The sequence below is a fragment of the Piliocolobus tephrosceles genome, chromosome 11 (genome assembly GCF_002776525.5).
Source record: "Piliocolobus tephrosceles isolate RC106 chromosome 11, ASM277652v3, whole genome shotgun sequence".
NCBI classification, from domain to species: Eukaryota; Metazoa; Chordata; class Mammalia; order Primates; family Cercopithecidae; genus Piliocolobus; species Piliocolobus tephrosceles.
The window spans coordinates 87432401-87450616 of NC_045444.1; the positions used below are offsets into that span (position 1 = coordinate 87432401).

An 18216-nucleotide genomic window follows, 5' to 3' on the forward strand; every position below is an offset into this window, starting at 1 on the left:
AAAAAAATAATAAAAAAAAAAAAAAAAAAAAAAAAAAAAAAAAAAAAAAAAAAAAAAAAGAAAAAAAAAAAAAAAAAAAAAAAAAAAAAAAAAAAAAAAAAAAAAAAAAGACAAGAAAAGAAAACCAGGTAGTGGTGAAGATCTAGGGGATGTCATGATTACTAGAAAAATAATTAAAATCCATGGCCAGGCGCGGTGACTCATGCCTATAATCCTAGCACTTTGAGAGACAGAGGTGGGTGGATCACCTGAGGTCAGGAGTTGAGACCAGCCTGGCCAACCTGGTAAAACTCCGTCTCTACTAAAAATACAAAAAATTAGCTGGCATGGTGGTAGGCGCCTATAATCCCAGCTACAGGAGGCAGAGGCAGGAGAATCACTTGAACCCAGGAGGCGGAGGTTGCAGTGAGCCGAGATTGCGCCATTGCACTACAGCCTGGGCGACAGAGCAAGACTCTGTCTCAAAAAAACAACAACAACAAAAAAGAAAAATATTTAAACTCCAGTTGGCCTAGCACAGTGGCTCATGCCTGTAATCCCAGCACTTTGGGAGGCCAAGCCGGGCAGATCACTTGAGGTCAGGAGTTCAAGACCAGCCTGGCCAACATGGCAAAACCTCATCTCTACTAAAAATACAAAAATTAGCTGGGCATGGTGGTGGGCGCCTGTAATTCCAGCTACTTGGGAGGCTGAGACATGAGAATTGCTTGAACTCAGGAGGCAGAGGTTGCAGTAAGCCAAGATTGTGCTATTGCACTCCAGCCTGGGCTACAGAGCGAGACTCCCATCTCAAAATAAATAAATAAATAAATAAATAAATAAATAAATAAATAAAAACAACATTCCAGTTGGCCCTACGTGGTACTGTTGACCTAAGGATAGGCCAGGAAATGTCTGAGAACCTATTGTTTCTAAAACATGACAATAGGTCCTCAAAATTGGCAGGCCAGTGCCTGCCTCTGACGATTCAGATAAGTCATTGCTTGAGAATTTCCTCATGTTCCTAATGATTTTAGTTTTGTTTCTTAAGTCCCATTAAATGCAAAATGGGAAGGAAAATGAAACTAGAACTCCCTTTTTGGTTTCTGCTAGTAATTGTGTCTCTCAGTCATTTTTATATATTTAAATTATGATTATTATTTTCAAAAATAAAGATAGCACTTCAGTAACCAAATGTTCAATGCAAAGGAAATAGATCCCAAAGCAATGCCTGTTTCTGAACTATAGTTTGTTCATAATCACTGTGGCCCAAGGTAAATGAATAGCAGAACACTCAAACCTTGTTGTAATTTCGCTTTTTTATAACCCCCTGAGTCAGAAGGTCAGAATGACTTGGAAGGTCCAGCACTGATTCAAATATTCTGGGAACTTTATATCATGTGATTTTTCTCATAAAGTCTTTCCCCAGCTACCTTCCTTCTCCCTTTTTCAGAGAAGCCCTTAGAGTTTTTCACTATGAGACCAGCCTGGCCTTTTGGAAAAGAATAAACTCAGGAGGGTTCTCTTTTCAGCCCTGCTCTTTCACGGTCCTTCTCAATGACACAACATGGCACACGTGTCTGTCTGCAACCAAGGAGCAGATTGATGACCAAAAAACTTTCCACCACCTCTGTTCTGAGTAAAAATCAGGAGTCTAAGTTGCTCATGACAGAGACATCTGGTTTTAGATCACTGAAGGTCACTGAAAGGGCTCATCTTGTCACATTTTCTTACTGCTATAAATCACATGGACTGAGGTTTGCATGTGGGGCTTATTAGTCAGCTCTATTTTTTTTTTTTTTTTTTTTTATTTGGAGACAGGGTCTCACTCTGCTGCCTAGGCTGGAGTGCCATGGCGCAATCATTGCTCACTACAGCCTTGACCTCTGGGTTCAAGTGATCCTCCACCTCTGTCTCCCGAGTAGCTGGGACCACAGGTGTATGCCACCACACTCAGCTTATTTTTTTATTTTTTGTAGAGATGGAGGTCTCGCTATTTTGCTCAGGCTGGTCTCAAACTCTTGGGCTCAAGCAGTCTTCCCGCCTCAGTCTCCCAAAGTGCTGGGATTACAGGCATGGGCTACTGCACCTGGTCTAGCTAGCTCTATTGACATTTGTTTTTTGTTGGTTGTTCTCTTAGAGTTTCTTGGACCTTGTGGTTGAGTTGGAGAAACTAAATCTGGTTGCCCCAGATCAACTGGATTTATTAGAAAAATGCCTAAAGAACATCCACAGAATAGACCTGAAGACAAAAATCCAGAAATACAAGCAGTCTGGTAAGAATGTTGGCCTCTCAGTGGCCTAGAGGAAGTACTCTGTGCACGAGGCGGGGCGTGACTGGTAAAGATTCATTTGTTGGATAAGTGGATGGAATGGAACCCGGATGACCAAAGCCCCCTTTAGCTTGTGGCTAGAAATCACATCCCTTTATATTCTTCATATCCCAGATATGCCAACTCCATTGCCCTGTATATTCATGATCTCTGCAAAATGCTGCCAAGCAGTTCTTAACATTTCAGTCTTCAAGAAAGAATCTGGGATCTGCACAGGCTGGCAGAGCTATAGACATTCAGGAGTTTTGCATGTATGCTGAACCCTACTGCCTTGCCCTGGTATTTGGCCTCACAACCACTATCCAACTTCGGGTGATGTCACTTGGGTCTCATACTTTCCTTGCATGTGTCCCAAATTTCATAAAACCTCCTTATGGAAAAGAGCACATTCGATTTCTTCCTTGATAAAAAGGACCAGACTCACATTGGCCTTCTCCCTTACTTGCATCCCTCATTGTCTTTTAGACTCAACCTCAGCTTCGGCTCTGTTAGCAAGTTCACTGCCACCATAGCATCACAGCCTAAAGGGCATGGCTGAGACTCATTGATCTATAGAGCACTCTTCCACCCCAACACACTCTAAATGACTGATCAAAGATCGAGAACAGAAGTAGCATTTATACTCCATTCTTTTTTTTTGTTTGCTTTTTGAGACCTACTTGATTTATTCCGATTATTTAACACACAGTGACTCAACAGTGATCCCAAAGTGTGCAAAGTTAAAGCCTTCAACTGCAGCTGAGGAGAGGGCAGGAATGGTACACCTGGGGACGGTGGTGAGTCAGGAATAACAGGCAGGCAGCCATGACCAGGACGGCCTCCTCCCCAGGGTCAGGGACTGGGGAGTGGCTTGAGGAGCAGGACCCAAGGGTAGCCCAGGGCCAGGGAAGGGGGCAGAGACCTCCCCTTGGCCTAGGTCAGGAGCTCAGAAATGCCACATGGCTGAGGGGGCAGCCGCCCGGGAAGGGCCAGAGGCAGGGCCAGGAGAGCACCATTTCCTGAGGGACTGGGGACAGGGAGGTGCCCTACAGGAGAAGCCAGGAGGAGCCTCCTGCCCCTGGGGTGGGGGCTGGGCTGGAGCAGGCTGCAGCAAGAAAGACCTGAGGCAGGTGCAGGGCCTGAGAGCCCGGCTGGCTGGGTTCAGGGGGGATCCCAGGGCGGCCTAGCCCAGGGAGCAGTCCTGACTCTGCAGGGGATGCCCAGTGAGGGTGGCTGCAGACCCCTCAGAGCCTCCCCTCCTCTCTCCCTGGAAAGGAGCTGGGGAACCTGTAGTGCAAATCTGTGGACCACTCAGTGATGGAGGGAGGCTGTGCCCGAAGGTGGACACTGGGGTGCACTCCCTCCACCACCTCGCCCTGCACCGCTGTCCTCAGTACAGTCGCTTCTCATAAGAGTGCAGGCCGTGGACGCCACCCTCGATCTGGGCCGACATGGTCCGCTTCTCAAACTTGAGCTCTCCTGAGCACATCATGGACCGAAGGACAGACAGGCTGCAGGCCCCGATATCCTGGCAGCCATGCTGGATGCCCACTTATGAGGTGGGGCATGAACTTCTGAATGGCCCCTTGGTCCTGGATGGAGCCCGAGACACCCTGCGTGGTCTTCACCTTATCCCTGTCATTGAAATATTGTTTCTGGCTGCTGCTGCTCTTCTGCATGGCATCCAGTGAGCCCGTGCCCCGATACTTCTTGAGCTGCATTCCATCTGAGAAGTACTCGCCAGCCTTCGTGGTGGTGGTCAGCAAGGAGCCCATCATCACTGTGGAGGCTCCAAGGTCCAGGGCTTTGACCACATGCCCCACGGTCTGGATGCTGCCATTGGCTATCATGGGCACACCAAAGCGCTGGGCATGCTTGGACACCTTGTACACAGCAGTGCCTTGGGGCCAACCGCAGGCCATCATTTCCTGGGTGATGTAGATGGAGCCGCAGCCCATGCCCATGCGCAGCCCGTCCACACCAGTGCCAATAAGGTTGTTGGTCTGGGCTGCTGTCACCACGTTCCCCGCAATCACCTGGAGGTAGGGGTACTTTTGTTTGATGTAATGCACCATGGCAATCTGATACACTGAGTTCCCTTGGGACGAGTTCAAGACTATGACGTCGACGCCTACCTGGGTGGGCAGGTCCAGGCAGTATTTGTTATCCTCACGGGTGCCCACAGCTGCCCCGCACAGCACCTGCTTATGGGAATCCTCGGAGGCCGCAGGGTAGTCTCGGTTCTTCTTCAGGTGGGTGTCGGTGATAATGGCCACCAGCTCATCTCGATCATTGACAATAGGCAGCTTCCCTTTCTTGCTAAGCTGTGGGATCTCGTTTGCCTCTTTCAACATCACACCTGCTTGAACCACCACTAGCTCGATCCTTGGCGTCATCGCTTCACTGAGGAGGGCGGTGTGGTCCTTCTCAGCAAGAAAGTCGATGTCTCGGGAGGCGACGATGCTCCCCAACTTGCTGCCCATGGTGCCCGTCTCCGTGACGGGGATGCCAGGGAAGCCATGCCGCATCTTGGCCTCCAGCACATCACCCACAGTGTGCGAGGAACTCAGCACCACGGGGTCTGTGATGAAGCCCTATTCAAACTTCTTGACCTTCCGCACCTCACTGGCCTGAAACTCTGGAGTGCAGTTGTGGTGAATGAAACTAATACCTCCTATCAGAGCCATGGCGATGGCTATGTCAGCCTCTGTCACACTGTCCATGGGGGAGGAGATCAGTGGCGTCTTCAGCGTGACCATCGGGTCAGGGCTGAGGTCAGGTCCACCTCATCAGCTATGAAGTCAATGAATCCTGGGAGAATCAGGAAGTTGTTGTAGGTGAGTCCCTCGTCGCTGGCGAAGAGCTGCTGTGCGGTGAGCCTGTCCTCGAGCATGTAGCTGGTGCGGCCGCTGATCAGGTAGTCCGCCATGCTGCTGCGAGACCCCGTGGGACCCGACGTAAACGCTGCTGCTGCTGCCGCCGCCGACGCCGCGCCGCTGCCACCCTGCAGCCACGGGCCGGGTGGGCCGGGGGCGGGGGCTGCGGCGGGGTGGGCCAGGGCGCCCTATACTCCATTCTTAATGATGTTGGGTCGAAGAGTCATCTGAAATTTTGAATTCAGTAAGGTGGCTGGAAAGTTTAGGGTATTTTGAAAGCTGATGGTTGACCTTGGACTGAACCACTGTTGAAGATTTATTTGATAATTTATAAGTTTTAACTCAGTATCTCTCTTCTGCTTTTATAGCTCAAGGAGCAGGGACAGGTTATAAGAATGTTCTCCAAGCAGCAATCCAAAAGAGTCTCAAGGATCCTTCAAATAACTTCAGGGTGAGTCTGGAGCAAACATATGGAATCCCAGCATGAAACCGTTTCAGAGTTCTAATAAAAATATACATATTCTCACAGCATGTACTTTATTTAATATATGAAAAAATTGTGATAGAAATGTGTATTTGTTTTAAAAACGTGTAACTTCTTATAATTTCAAAGCTAATACATGTTCATTGAGATATTTGGAGAATATAGAGAAAGATAAAAGAAAATAAATCACCTATATTCCACTACTCAAAGACAACTACTGTTAATATTGTGGGCCGGGCGCGGTGGCTCAAGCCTGTAATCCCAGCACTTTGGGAGGCCGAGACGGGCGGATCACAAGGTCAGGAGATCGAGACCATCCTGGCTAACATGGTGAAACCCTGTCTCTACTAAAAATACAAAAAACTAGCCGGGCGAGGTGGCGGGCGCCTGTAGTCCCAGCTACTCCGGAGGCTGAGGCAGGAGAATGGCGTAAACCCGGGAGGCGGAACTTGCAGTGAGCTGAGATCCGGCCACTGCACTCCAGCCCGGGCGACAGAGCAAGACTCCGTCTCACAAAAAAAAAAAATAATAATAATATTGTGGTGTATTTCTTTCTAGACTCTTTTTATGTGGGTTTGCATTTGTATCTGTATATATATACAGTTGTTGGACTTTTTTTTCACTGTTCATTTATTCACTTGACATTGTAACTTAAAAAAAGAAAATGTAACTTTAAAAATAGAAATAGATGCACCATACCTATGGAAAAAAATTTTAAATGTACTACAAGAAGTTTTAAAAGTATGTTTTTGCACGGGTGCGGTGGCTCACGCGTGTAATCCCAGCATTTTGGGAGGCTGAACTGGAAAGATCACCTGAAGTCAGGAGTTCGAGACTGGCCTGGCCAACATGGTGAAACTCCATCTCTACTAAAAATACAAAAATTAGCCAGGTGTGGTGGTGGGCGCCTGTAATCCCAGCTACTTGGGAGGCTGAGGCAGGAGAATCGCTTGAACCCAGGAGGCAGAGGTTGCAGTAGCCAGATCACACCATCGCACTCTAGCCTGGGTGACAAAAGTAAAACTCTGCCTCAAAAAAAAAAAAAAAAAAAAGTATGTTTTCTTCCTACCCCTATAATACTGACCTCCAATTATTTTTCCTAAAGGCAGCTGTTGTGAACTAGTTCATTCTGTAACTATCCAGAGATAGTCTACACATATATTTCATTTTTGCTTTTTTCTCTTTTGCAGATGATAGCACCCTATGTCCATTGTCCTGACTTGTAAATTCTTGGAAATTGTTCCATATGATTAACATGGAACTGCCTCTACTTAATCATTATTTTGAATGATTAAATAGTGTCATTTTCTATATGTGTTATAATGTGTTTAGCCCTTTCTTGTTGCTGTATGTTTGGATGCTTTCCAATCTTTTGTTACTACTAATAATGCTATAAAATAAATATCCTTGTACTTCTTTGTGCATTTGCTTTTTTACTGAGCTAATTTTAATGATTTCAGCAAAAGTTATTTTGTTATTGAATGATGAAACAAAAGATTTTTGAGGGTGTTCATGAGCATAAGTATCACATAGTCACTTATGGTTGTTGTGTTCGTAGTACTTAGTACAAGGTATCAGAATTGTTCTTCAGTTAATCTTTTATCTTGAGAAGTTAAATCTTGGTGTAATCTTATCCTCATGTTCATATAAAGGTATGTGGAGTTTGTAGTGAGGACTTAGACCCAGGTACAATTTCTTCGTTAAATTAGAAATGCTTTTGGCAGTGTTAACAGCTCTTTTAGAATTTGTCTAGCAGGATTTTCAGTTTTTGTCAGAAAGCCCCTTAAAAAAAAAGAAGGAAAAAAATGCTTTTGTCTGGGTGTGGTGGCTCATGCCTGTAATCCCAGCACTTTGGGAGGCTGAGGCAGGTGGATTGCTTGAGCCTAGGAGTTCGAGACAAACCTGGGTAATATGTCAAAACCCCATTTCTACAAAAAATACAAAAATTAGCTGGGCATGATGGTGTGCCTCTAGTCTCAGCTACTTGGGAGGCTAAGGTGGGAGAAATTGCTTGAACCTGGGAGGTTGAGGCTGCAGTGAGCTGTGAGTGTGCCACTGCACTCCAGCCTCAGTGACAGTGAGACCTTGTCTCTAAAAAGAAAAGAAAAGAAAAAAAAAAAAAAATATATATATATACGTAAATGCTTTTGTAAAAGGATGTAATGAAAACATTAACCACTCTTGTAATATAAATGGTTTCATGGCGAATATGTCTGTAAGAGACACTACTGAGCAGTACAATTTCAGAGCTAAAATGGATTTACGGATTATATTATCCAGTCCCCTTAATGAACAAAATAAAGAAACTTAGCCCTAAAGAACATTAAGCGATTGTGTACCTCTAACTACTAGCAGAGCTGGGCCCAGCCCATACGCCTTCCACTGCACTGTGATGTATATAATAAACTGTATACTTGTCATGCCATGGGTCAAGTATTGGGAACGTACTTGACCCATCTGGGATGAGCCGCTTCTCAGCCACCGTGTCTTCAAATTCATTGGCGTTGAACTTGGTGAAGCCCCACTTCTTTGAGATGTGGATCTTCTGGCGGCTGGGGAGCTTGAACTTGGCCCTGCACAGGACCTCAATCACATGCTCCTTGTTCTGTAGCTTGGTGCAGATGGACTTAGATATACTGTACTTTTTGTTTATTTTGAGACAGAGTTTCATTCTTGTTGCCCAGGCTGGAGTACAATGGCATGATCTCGGCTCACCGCAACCTCTGCCTCCCGGGTTCAAGCGATTCTCTGACCTCAGCCTCCCAAGTAGCTGGGATTACAGGCATGTGCCACCATGCCTGGGTAACTTTGTATTTTTAGTAGAGACAGTGTTTCTCCATGTTAGTCAGGCTGGTCTTGAACTCCCAACCTCAGGTGATCTGCCCACCTCAGCCTCCCAAAGTGCTGGGATTACAGGCATGAGCCACTGCGCTTGGCCTAGCGTACATTTTTTAAAAGAATGAAATGTGCTTTCTTTTGTCCTTCTTAGTCTCTGTAATACCAAATAATGAGAAAAAGCAGATTTAGGATTCAGATCCAGGTTTCTGAGCTTTCTCTGTTATTGTCTGTCTAATATAAATTATATTGTCATTCTTAGTTGAAAACCTGTCATATTTTTATTATTGTGTTTCTATTTTGTAAATGAGGCATGTTCGTTGCTGTGTAGCCTGTTGTGAGCCCATATGCTTTGCATATTAGTTTCTCCTTAAATTTCCTATATTTAATATGTGACCCTAAGGCTGGGCCTGGTGGCTCACACCTGTAATCCCAGCACATTGGGAAGCTGAGGCAGGCGGATCATCTGAGGTTGGGAGTTTGAGACCAACATGGAGAAACCCTGTCTCTACTGAAAATACAAAATTATCAGCGTGTGGTGGTGCATGCCTGTAAGCCCAGCTACTTGGGAGGCTGAGGCAGCAGAATCACTTGAACTCAAGAGGCAGAGGTTGCGGTGAGCTGAGATTGTGTCATTGCACTCCAGTCTGGGCAACAAGAGTGAAACTCCATCTAAAAAAAAGTGACCCTGATTATTCATTCATTAATTTAGTAAGCAGGCACTATGGCATATGAATGCAGTGACTTCCTTAAGAGGTTTAGGAGCCGAATATCTAGAAGTTAACTCATATGGGTCTGCAGAAGTCCTTCAGAAATTACTGTGTGATTAAATGCCACAGGATACCACAAGATATTATAGAATTAAGAAATTATGGCTGGGCACGGTGGCTCATGCCTGTAATCCCAGCACTTTGGGAGGCTGAGGTGGGTGGATCACAAGGTCAGGAGTTCAAGACTAGCCTGGCCAAGATGGTGAAACCTTGTGTCTACTAAAACTACAAAAATTAACCAGGCGCAGTGGCAGGCACTAGTAATCCAAGCTACTCTGGAGGCTGAGGCAGGAGAATCACTTGAACCCGGGCGGCAGAGGTTGCAGGCGCCACTGCGCTCCAGCCTGGGCGACAGGGTGAGACTCTGTCTCAAAAAAAGAAAAAGAATTTAAAAATTATATGGCTACAATACAATGCTTTTTTTATTTTTTTTAAATATACTAATAATGTTTATTGAGGGAATCAGGATAAAACTAAAATAACAGACAAAGTACGGGGTAATTGAAGTGAAGGCATTTTTTTTTTTTTTAGGTGGACAGGAAGTAGAATTTATTGGTGAGTATTAAGAGGGGGCAGCACAGTGGAAGCCCTCATGAGTGCAGGGCCTGCCACTTGTCCAGAGTGCCACGATTGGGAACGTACTTGACCCATCTGGGATGAGCCGCTTCTCAGCCACTGTGTCTTCAAATGCATTGGCGTTGAACTTGGTGAAGCCCCACTTCTTTGAGATGTGGATCTTCTGGCGGCTGGGGAGCTTGAACTTGGCCCTGCACAGGACCTCAATCACATGCTCCTTGTTCTGTAGCTTGGTGCAGATGGACATAACTTGGCCAATGTGAACCCTGGCCACAGTGCCCTGGGGCTTTCCAATGGCACCTTGCATGCCTATTTGGAGCCTACACTGGGGTAGTGCAAGGTCAGAAACATGAACATCCATCTGAAAGGACTGTCTCCAAGGTCCCTTAGAGCAACCCATACAACAAACAGACTGCATCACTACCAGGGAAGCTGCTGTTTGCAGCCATTGCACACTGGGCCCCCATGAGGAAAGGAACTCCGTCGGCTTAATTGGCTGCAGGAATACAATGCTTTTAAAATCCATCTTTGATGTGATATGTTACCTCTCTCTAATAGTATGTATAAGTGAATACATATCTATGCACGGGGCCAGTTTCTATCTGATATGATCAGCCTCTGGCTAAGTTACTAATTATTAGTGAAAAAGGCAACTTACTTTTTTTTTTCTTTTTTGAGATGGAGTCTCACTCTGTCGCCCAGGCTGGAGTGCAGTGGTGCGATCTCGGCTCACTGCAAGCTCTGCCTCCCGGGTTTACGCCATTCTCCTGCCTCAACCTCCCGAGTAGCTGGGACTACAGGTGCCGGCCACCACGCCAGGCTAATTTTTTGTATTTTTAGTAGAGACAGGGTTTCACCGTGTTAACCAGGATAATCTCGATCTCCTGACCTCATGATCCGACAACCGCAGCCTCCCAAAGTGCTGAGATTACAGGCGTGAGCCACCGCGCCCGGCCGGCAACTTACATGTTTTTAATTTAGAAACACAGACTTAGCTACTGACACAGCGTAACAGATAGTGTACTTCTCTCTTTTGGCTAGGTTAGCTTCAGAGAAGAACTGTCATTTGAAAGCTGAGTGTCTCAGATGGGTTGATAGCATGTGGTATGTGTATCTTGCATAGGACCTGTCGTCTGAGAAGAGAAAGGGTCAGTTTAATCTTTCATTCTCTGATTACTCTTACTCTAGCCCTCAGAAGTGGTTTATGAAGAATATTTCATTATCAAGAATCAGGACCATATGTTGCTTATGTGTAGCTAGGCAATGATAGAAAAGCAATAACTGGACATTTATTGTGTACTTCCATGTGTTTGGCACTGTGCTGAGCGCTTTGTGTGCATTAATCTTCATACAAAATCTGTAAGGTATCTATTATTATTATCCTCATTTAGCATATGAAGAGACACACATAGAGAAGTTAAATAACTTGCTCAAGATTACATAGCTAATAAGTGGCAGAATCAGGATTCCTAGCCAGGTCTGTCTGGCCTAGAAATCCGACTCTTAACCATGCTGTACTTTGCCCCATGTTGAAGAAACAGGTGGAATGTCAATCTCATGTTCTAACAGTTTATCCTAACCTGGAGCTGTGCTAGCAACTATACTGTACTGTAACATCAGCTTTTATTGGGCTGTTTTGAAACATTCTACTATGCTAGCTTAGCATATTTTTATTTTATTTTATTTTTTATTTTTGTGACAAAGTTTCACTTTTCACTCTTTTCGCCCAGATGGCGCCATCTCAGCTCACTGTGACCTCTGCCTCCCTGGTTTAAGCGATTCTCCTGCCTCAGCCTCCTGAGAAGCTGGGATTACAGGGGCACCCACACCATGCCCAGCAAATTTTTGTATTTTTAGTAGAGATGGGGTTTTACCATGTTGGCCAGGCTGGTCTGGTCTGGAACTCCTGGCCTCAGATGATCCAATCACCTTGGCATCTCAAGGTGTTGGGATTATAGGTGTCAGCCACCACTCCTGGCCTATTTTCATTTTTTAAAAGGAGAATTTCCCTGTTCTTTGGTAATATGATATGGGATTTATGGAGTTAACAGCTCTTGCTATTCTTTAGATAATTTAACTGTGGAGATGATATTTTCATTTTTTTCCTGGGTTAAGAATCCTATTGAGACATTTAAAGAGGTGTAATGTATAATGTACCTCTGAAATAACAAACAGGAAGTGTGACCTTATTCTTTGTGTTTGAAGCTCCACAATGGGAGAAGTAAAGAACAAAGACTTAAGGAGCAACTTGGCACTCAACGTAAGACCACCTTTTTTTAATATTCATTCTTTATAAATGCTTGATAATTTTAGTACCACTGTTGCATTTTTAGAGTTGGCAATTTCCTTTATCTACATAATCTAAGCTCTCAAAGTAAAAACCGGTTAAGCTCTTATGATGGACTCGTTGGCATTTCTAGTTGTCTATTGAATTAGCTTATCTAAGTTTGAACACCATCATCCTCCATCAGCTTCGTCATCTTGGCTATATTTTAAGAGATGTGACATTTATAACTGAAATGGAATGGAGCTCTAACCAGGCCATGTGAAACATTCATCCAACCATGATAATGAACCATGTGAAACCAAATATCTAGCAGCAGGAAGAGGAAAGGTAAATAAGTTCTTGTCTTACAGCCCATTTAATAAATCTGGATATTCTACAGATGATATCCCCCCTTTCCTAAGAAAGAAAGAAAACGTGTAATTTAAAGACAGGTCGATTTCAACCCGCATGATATGTTTTCTCTCTTAAAATATTAGCACTTGATCCCATAGATCCTTTTTTAAAAGATTACTTCTTTTTTTTTTTTTGGAGATGGAGTCTTACTCTGTCACCCAGGCTGGAGTGCAGTGGTGCACTCTTGGCTCACTGCAGCCTCTACCTCCTGAGTTCAAGTAATTCTCATGCCTCAGCCTCCTGAGTAGCTGGGATTAAATGCATGCACCACCACACCCAGCTAATTTTTTTTTTTTTTTTTTTGAGACACAGTCTTGCTCTGTCACTGAGGCTGGCGTGCAGTGGTACGATCTCAGCTCACTACAACCTCCGCCTCCTCGGTTCAGGTGATTCTTATGCCTTAGCCTCCAAGTAGCTGGGATTACAGGCTTGTGCCACCACACCCAGATTATTTTTGTATTTTTAGTAGAGATAGGGTTTCACTCTGTTGCCCAGGCTGGTCTCAAACTTCTGACCTCAGGTGATCCACCCGCCTCGGCCTCCCAAAGTGCTGGGATTACAGGGATGAGCCACAGCGCCCAGCCTAAGTTTTGTATTTTTAGTAGAGACAACATTTCACCATGTTGGTCAGGCTGGTCTCAAACTGCTGACCTCAAGTAATCCACCTGCCTTGGCCTCCCAAAATGCTGGGATTACAGGCGTGAGTCACTGCACCCAGCAGAAGTTTACTTCTTTTGCTTGAGTCCTCCTTGAAGTGAGAGCTGAGACACAGTCTTACACTGATGAAGCACATGGTTGTGGTTCCGAACTCCAGGAAGCAGGGATTGATGGGCTGCAATGGAGGGCTTCAGTCTTATCCAAGGGGCTTGGAATCTGTCCTGTGTGTGGTGGGACATCATGAATGTTTTGAGTGGGGCAGTGGCCTAATAGAAGCCCTCTTTGTGTGGCAGTCCCCTTACGGATACCTTACGACTCAGTCTTTGTGCTGTGTGTACCTGAAAACTTATTTTGGCCTGGATTAGTCAGATGGTGTAGCTCATGCCTGTCATTCTCTACCTGATACTGTGCTTTCCAGCAAAAACTACTGAGAAGCGAATTAATTCCTGAAATAACAGCATGTTTCTTAAAACACTGGTGAGGTGATGAGAATTAGTATTCCTAAGGCTGTTTAAAGGGAACATAGGAGACCTAGTAGATTTGCATAGGAATTAATCCCAATATCCCTGTGATCCTGTTAGGAGAGCTGCTTACTTGTTCTTGCTTGGACTTGGTTTATTTGCTAATAAAGAAAAAGGTTTCTGGGCTGGACATGAGCTTATGCCTGTAGTCCCAACACTTTGAGAGGTCGAGGTGGGTGGATCACCTGAGGTCAGCAGTTCGAGACCAACCTGGGCAACATGGTGAAACCCCGTCTCTACTAAAAATACAAAAATTATCTGGGCGTGGTGGTGCACACCTGTAGTCCCACATACTCGGGAGGCTGAGGCAGGAGAATTGATTGAACCTGGGAGGTGGAGGTTGCAGGGAGCCGAGATCTTGCCACTGCACTCTAGCCTGGGCAACAGAGCAAGACTCTGTCCTCCCCCCAAAAAGCTTTGTAATAACTTGGACTTAATTTAATAGAGGTTTAAAATAGTCAGCCAGGCATGGTGGCTAACACCTGTAATCCCAACACTTTGGGAGGCCAAGGTGGGTGGATCACGAGGTCAGGAGTTCGAGACCAGCCTGACCAACATGGTGAAACCCTGTCTCTACTGAAAATATAAAAATTAACCAGGTGTGGTGGCACGCACCTGTAATCCCAGCTACTCAGGAGGCTGAGGCAGGAGAATCGCTTCAACCTGGGAGGCAGAGATTGCAGTGAGCCAAGATCGTGCCATTGCACTCCAGCCTGGATGACAGAGCGAGATTCCATCCAAATAAATAATAATCAAACCAAATATTTATATTAATTTGGACTTCCAAATAGATTTCATCTATGCAGCCATCATTGAATTTGATGAGGATGGTGATAACTTCAATTTAGTAAGTTCTTGCTAAATGCCTTAAACTGAGATAGATATATCACATAGATTATGTTGTGGGTTTTCTTTGTTCTGTTAATATATAATTGCTAAAATACAAAAAATATAAAGTGAAATTTCCTCTTTGAAGTATCAGAGATAGCTACTATTAATGTTTGATTTTTATACCTCTAGATTCTTTTATATTTAAGCATATATTAATACATGTGTAAGTATATATACACAAATAGATATTTTTAAGTACACAAAATCAATAGTATACATATTATTTAATAATCCATTTTTCACTTAATATATCCTGTGTATCTTTTTTTAAAATTTATTTATTTATTTTTTTTGGAGACAGAGTCTTGCTCTGTTGCCCAGGTTGGAGTGCAGTGGCACAATCTTGGCTCAAAACTGGTCATTCCTTCACCTCCCTGACCTAATCAAGTCATTTTTTTTCTAGCAAATTAGCTTTAGGCTCATCTGCATTTGCCAGGCTCACTGCCCTCATTGTCACTGTCTTGCCATTGACATTTTATTTTATGATCTCCCAGTATCACTGGACTATGAAAACAGTGCCATCTGTTTTATAGCTAGCAAACACATATAAGCTTTCCCTGCTCTGCGCTCTCTAAGGCTGTTCCCTTTAGGTATTGTCAACAGTTTCAGCACATATAGGAAAGCTATCAGTATTGTTGGGTGGTGAGGTTATTAGATTCTCCTATCAAGTTAAAAACTCACCGGCCACCTGTTCCTCACCTAGAGTGAGGTCGGGGAGAGCCTTCTTCACTTGCTGTTTAAGCAACTTTTCCAGATAGCCCCTGGTAGCACTGGGACTTGTGTTTTCTTATGTCACTTTCTTCAGTGTGAGGTTGGAACCTCAGGGCCAAGTATAGCTGGGGAAAGAAGAGATAATTGAAGAAAATAGGAAGGGAGAACAGTTGTGATACAAAGAAACTAAGCCAGTGTGGGGGTGAACTTAGCTCTCCAGCTTTGTAAATGATCTCTCTCTCTCATCCCTCAGAAGAACCAGTGAAGACATCCATTCAGGAATCAGCAGCTTTTATGCCTCAGGTACAGAATAAATGGTCTGATTTGGTATTATATGTACATAGCTGTGGAGAACCCTGACTTCTTTAAAAATATCTGTCATTAAGAACTCTTTGAGACAATGAGAGGCTGAGAGTGTTGTTCTCCTGAGAACTTCCATACAAGGGAACTCTGAATAACAAAGAGAAAGTTGTTAAAGGGAGGATTGCATTAGTGAACTTTGGAATGCAGGGAATTTCCAAAGTACCCCTTGTCTCAACTCAGTGACTGCTGAACATGTAAGTCAGCAGTGATACTTTCCTGAACTTTGACTTGTTCTGGCTCTTATTAGGTTGACACTTCTTTGTAAGCAGAAGCAATAGAAGGGCTCCCTTTGTACTTGGGAAGATACCACTTATATAACTTCAGGTTACTGTGGAGACAAATGACTCATGTTTTCTCTGTTTTTCAAATTATCTTTATTCCACAAAGCCAATAAAGAGACTGGGATTTTCATTAAAATTAAATAAAAATAAAATAATTTGTCTTGAGCACATTACCCTAATAGAGGAAAAATTTGATATTAATGGGAAACATTTGCCATAATGGGAAACTTCAGGCTGTGTCTGTTGAGTGATTCACCTGTCAAAGGAAATCCAAAAGAAGAGATGGTATATGAGTGGAACCTCATAGAAACAGAGCAATATCCAGAGTCTTTAGCAATTCTTGCCTTCCTTTCCAGAGCCTACCTGAAGAGAGATACAAGATGAAGAGCAAGCCCCTAGGAATCTGCCTGATAATTGATTGCATTGGCAATGAGACAGGTAGGTGTGGAAGCTACAGATTAACCGGTGCCCTCAGATTGAGATCATGGCACAGGCAAGCTATATTCATTAGAGTGATCAGCACCAGTTGCCATGACAAACCAGTTTAAGAATCTGTGCTTCAGGCTGGGTGTGGTTGCTCATGCCTGGAATTCCAGCCTTTTGTGAGGCTGAGATGGGAGGATCGCTTGAGCCCAGTTAAAAATTAGCTAGTGTGGACCAGGCATGGTGGCTCACACTTGTAATCCCAGCACTTTGGGAGGTGGATGTGGGTGGATCATGAGGTCAGGAGTTCAAGACCAGCCTGGCCAAAATGGTGAAACCCCATCTCTACTAAAAATACAAAAATTAGCTGAGCATGGTGGCGCATTCCTGTAGTCCCAGCTACTTGGGAGGCTGAGACAGAAGAATTGTTTGAACCTGAGAAGCAGAGGTTGCAGTGAGCCGAGTTTGCACCACTGCACTCCATCATGGGTGACAGTGAAATTCTGTCTTAAAAAAAAAATTAGCTGGTGTGGTGGTGCACACTTGTAGTCCCAGCTACACGGGAGGCTGAAGTAGGAGGATCACTTGAACCCAGAAGGTCAAGGCTGCAGTGAGTCAGGATTGTGCCACAGCACTCCAGCATGGGTGATAGAGCAAGACCCTGTCTCAAAAAAAGAAAAGAAAAAATGAATATGTGGTTCAACACAACAGAGACTTGTTTCTCATTCATGTCACAGGCTAGTGTGGATCGGGCTGGTGGGGGCTTTGTTCATGTGGCCATTCAGTGGCTCCATCATCTTCTGAGGTCTTGAGTTTTCTGCAGAGTCCTTTGTATCTGGCTAGCAGATAAGAGAAGAGAGAATGTATGGAGGATCTCATAAGATATTTTAGGGACCAGGCCTAAAAGTGATAATATGTATCATTTTCACCTCATTAGATTGGTCAGAACTCAGTCATGTGGCTCCATCTAACTGTAGTAGACATGGAGAAATTAGTCTAGCTGCGTGTCAGGAGGAAAATGAAATGGATTTGGGGAACACGTAACAGTGTCTCTGACACAAAGACATCATTTACGGTAGTTAGTGAGCTTCAGTCTTGCCTTTTCATTTGGATGCTATAGCAGGGAGGAGTCCTGGAACCCAGAGAGACATTAATATTAATGGAAGGCATTCTGGCTTCACATATTATCACATGCCCCATCATTTCACCTAGATAGATGACAAAACTTTCCTGGGAACATTAAAGACATGATAAATGTGTGCTCACTTACAGAGCTTTGGATATTTTCTGAGCAATGTGTCGGTTCTGCTGTCCTTTGCTTTGGTTGGCCTCAGTCTCTTCTATCTGTGAGTCATCATTGCTTTTGCTCAGTTGTTGTTGGATGTCTGACTCAAACTGAATCACTGGTGCTGCATCAAAAGAGAATGAGAAGAGCATAGATAAGTGGAATGACTTTCTGGTTAATTATTTAGCTCTTCCTTAAGAGGATCGATCATTATATTTCCAGTTTTAGAGCTTCTCAACATTCTCTTAAAATGAGTCAGAACTATCTTTTAGGCTCACTTAAAATGTTACCATGGGGAGTTTTATGGGAAGAGAGGCTAAGAGAAGGTCAAATATAAGACTAAATTTTCCAGGATTTCAGATATGATCCTGCTTGGTCATGTCCTATTTTTGGTTAGATGTGAGAAAGATAAGTGTCTTCTCCTTTTTAGCCATTAGTAATGTCTTATATATGGGTATATAAGAATGAGAAAATATTTTCTTAATGAGTCACTTCCTGTTTTAAGAGATTATGTAATTGTCCTGTACTTCTGGTTTTAGTCAGTGTTGTTTCATTCATCAGCAGATGTTGTA

The 18216-nt window shown here is 44.0% G+C and overlaps 1 protein-coding gene, 2 non-coding genes and 1 pseudogene across 15 annotated transcripts in view; 2 read left to right on the forward strand and 2 right to left on the reverse strand.

The window, feature by feature from the left end:
* Positions 1-18216, forward strand: part of CFLAR (CASP8 and FADD like apoptosis regulator) — a 56214-nt gene that overhangs the window by 18063 nt on the left and 19935 nt on the right. For 8 of the 13 annotated variants that reach the window (XR_003309466.2, XR_002733016.2, XM_023218738.1 and 5 more), the window contains 5 exons: positions 2120-2255; positions 5536-5618; positions 12038-12092; positions 15546-15595; positions 16293-16374. Coding sequence is in view for 11 of the 13 variants with exons in the window: in XM_023218738.1 (XP_023074506.1) it covers positions 2120-2255; positions 5536-5618; positions 12038-12092; positions 15546-15595; positions 16293-16374 (406 nt within the window). In the remaining 2 variants the exon portion in view is untranslated. Of the gene's footprint in view, positions 1-2119; positions 2256-2342; positions 2607-5535; positions 5619-6841; positions 7434-12037; positions 12093-12353; positions 12447-15545; positions 15596-16292; positions 16375-18216 lie in introns of those variants that run through there. The other 5 variants (XM_023218773.3, XM_023218763.3, XM_023218759.1 and 2 more) reach the window with 4 other exon arrangements.
* LOC111547144 lies at positions 3665-5223 on the reverse strand (annotated as a pseudogene).
* On the forward strand, positions 7373-7435 carry LOC111549353. Its single transcript, XR_002733708.1, has one exon. It is a non-coding gene; the product is annotated as a U7 small nuclear RNA (small nuclear RNA).
* On the reverse strand, positions 10201-10334 carry LOC111549374. Its single transcript, XR_002733710.1, has one exon. It is a non-coding gene; the product is annotated as a small nucleolar RNA SNORA70 (small nucleolar RNA).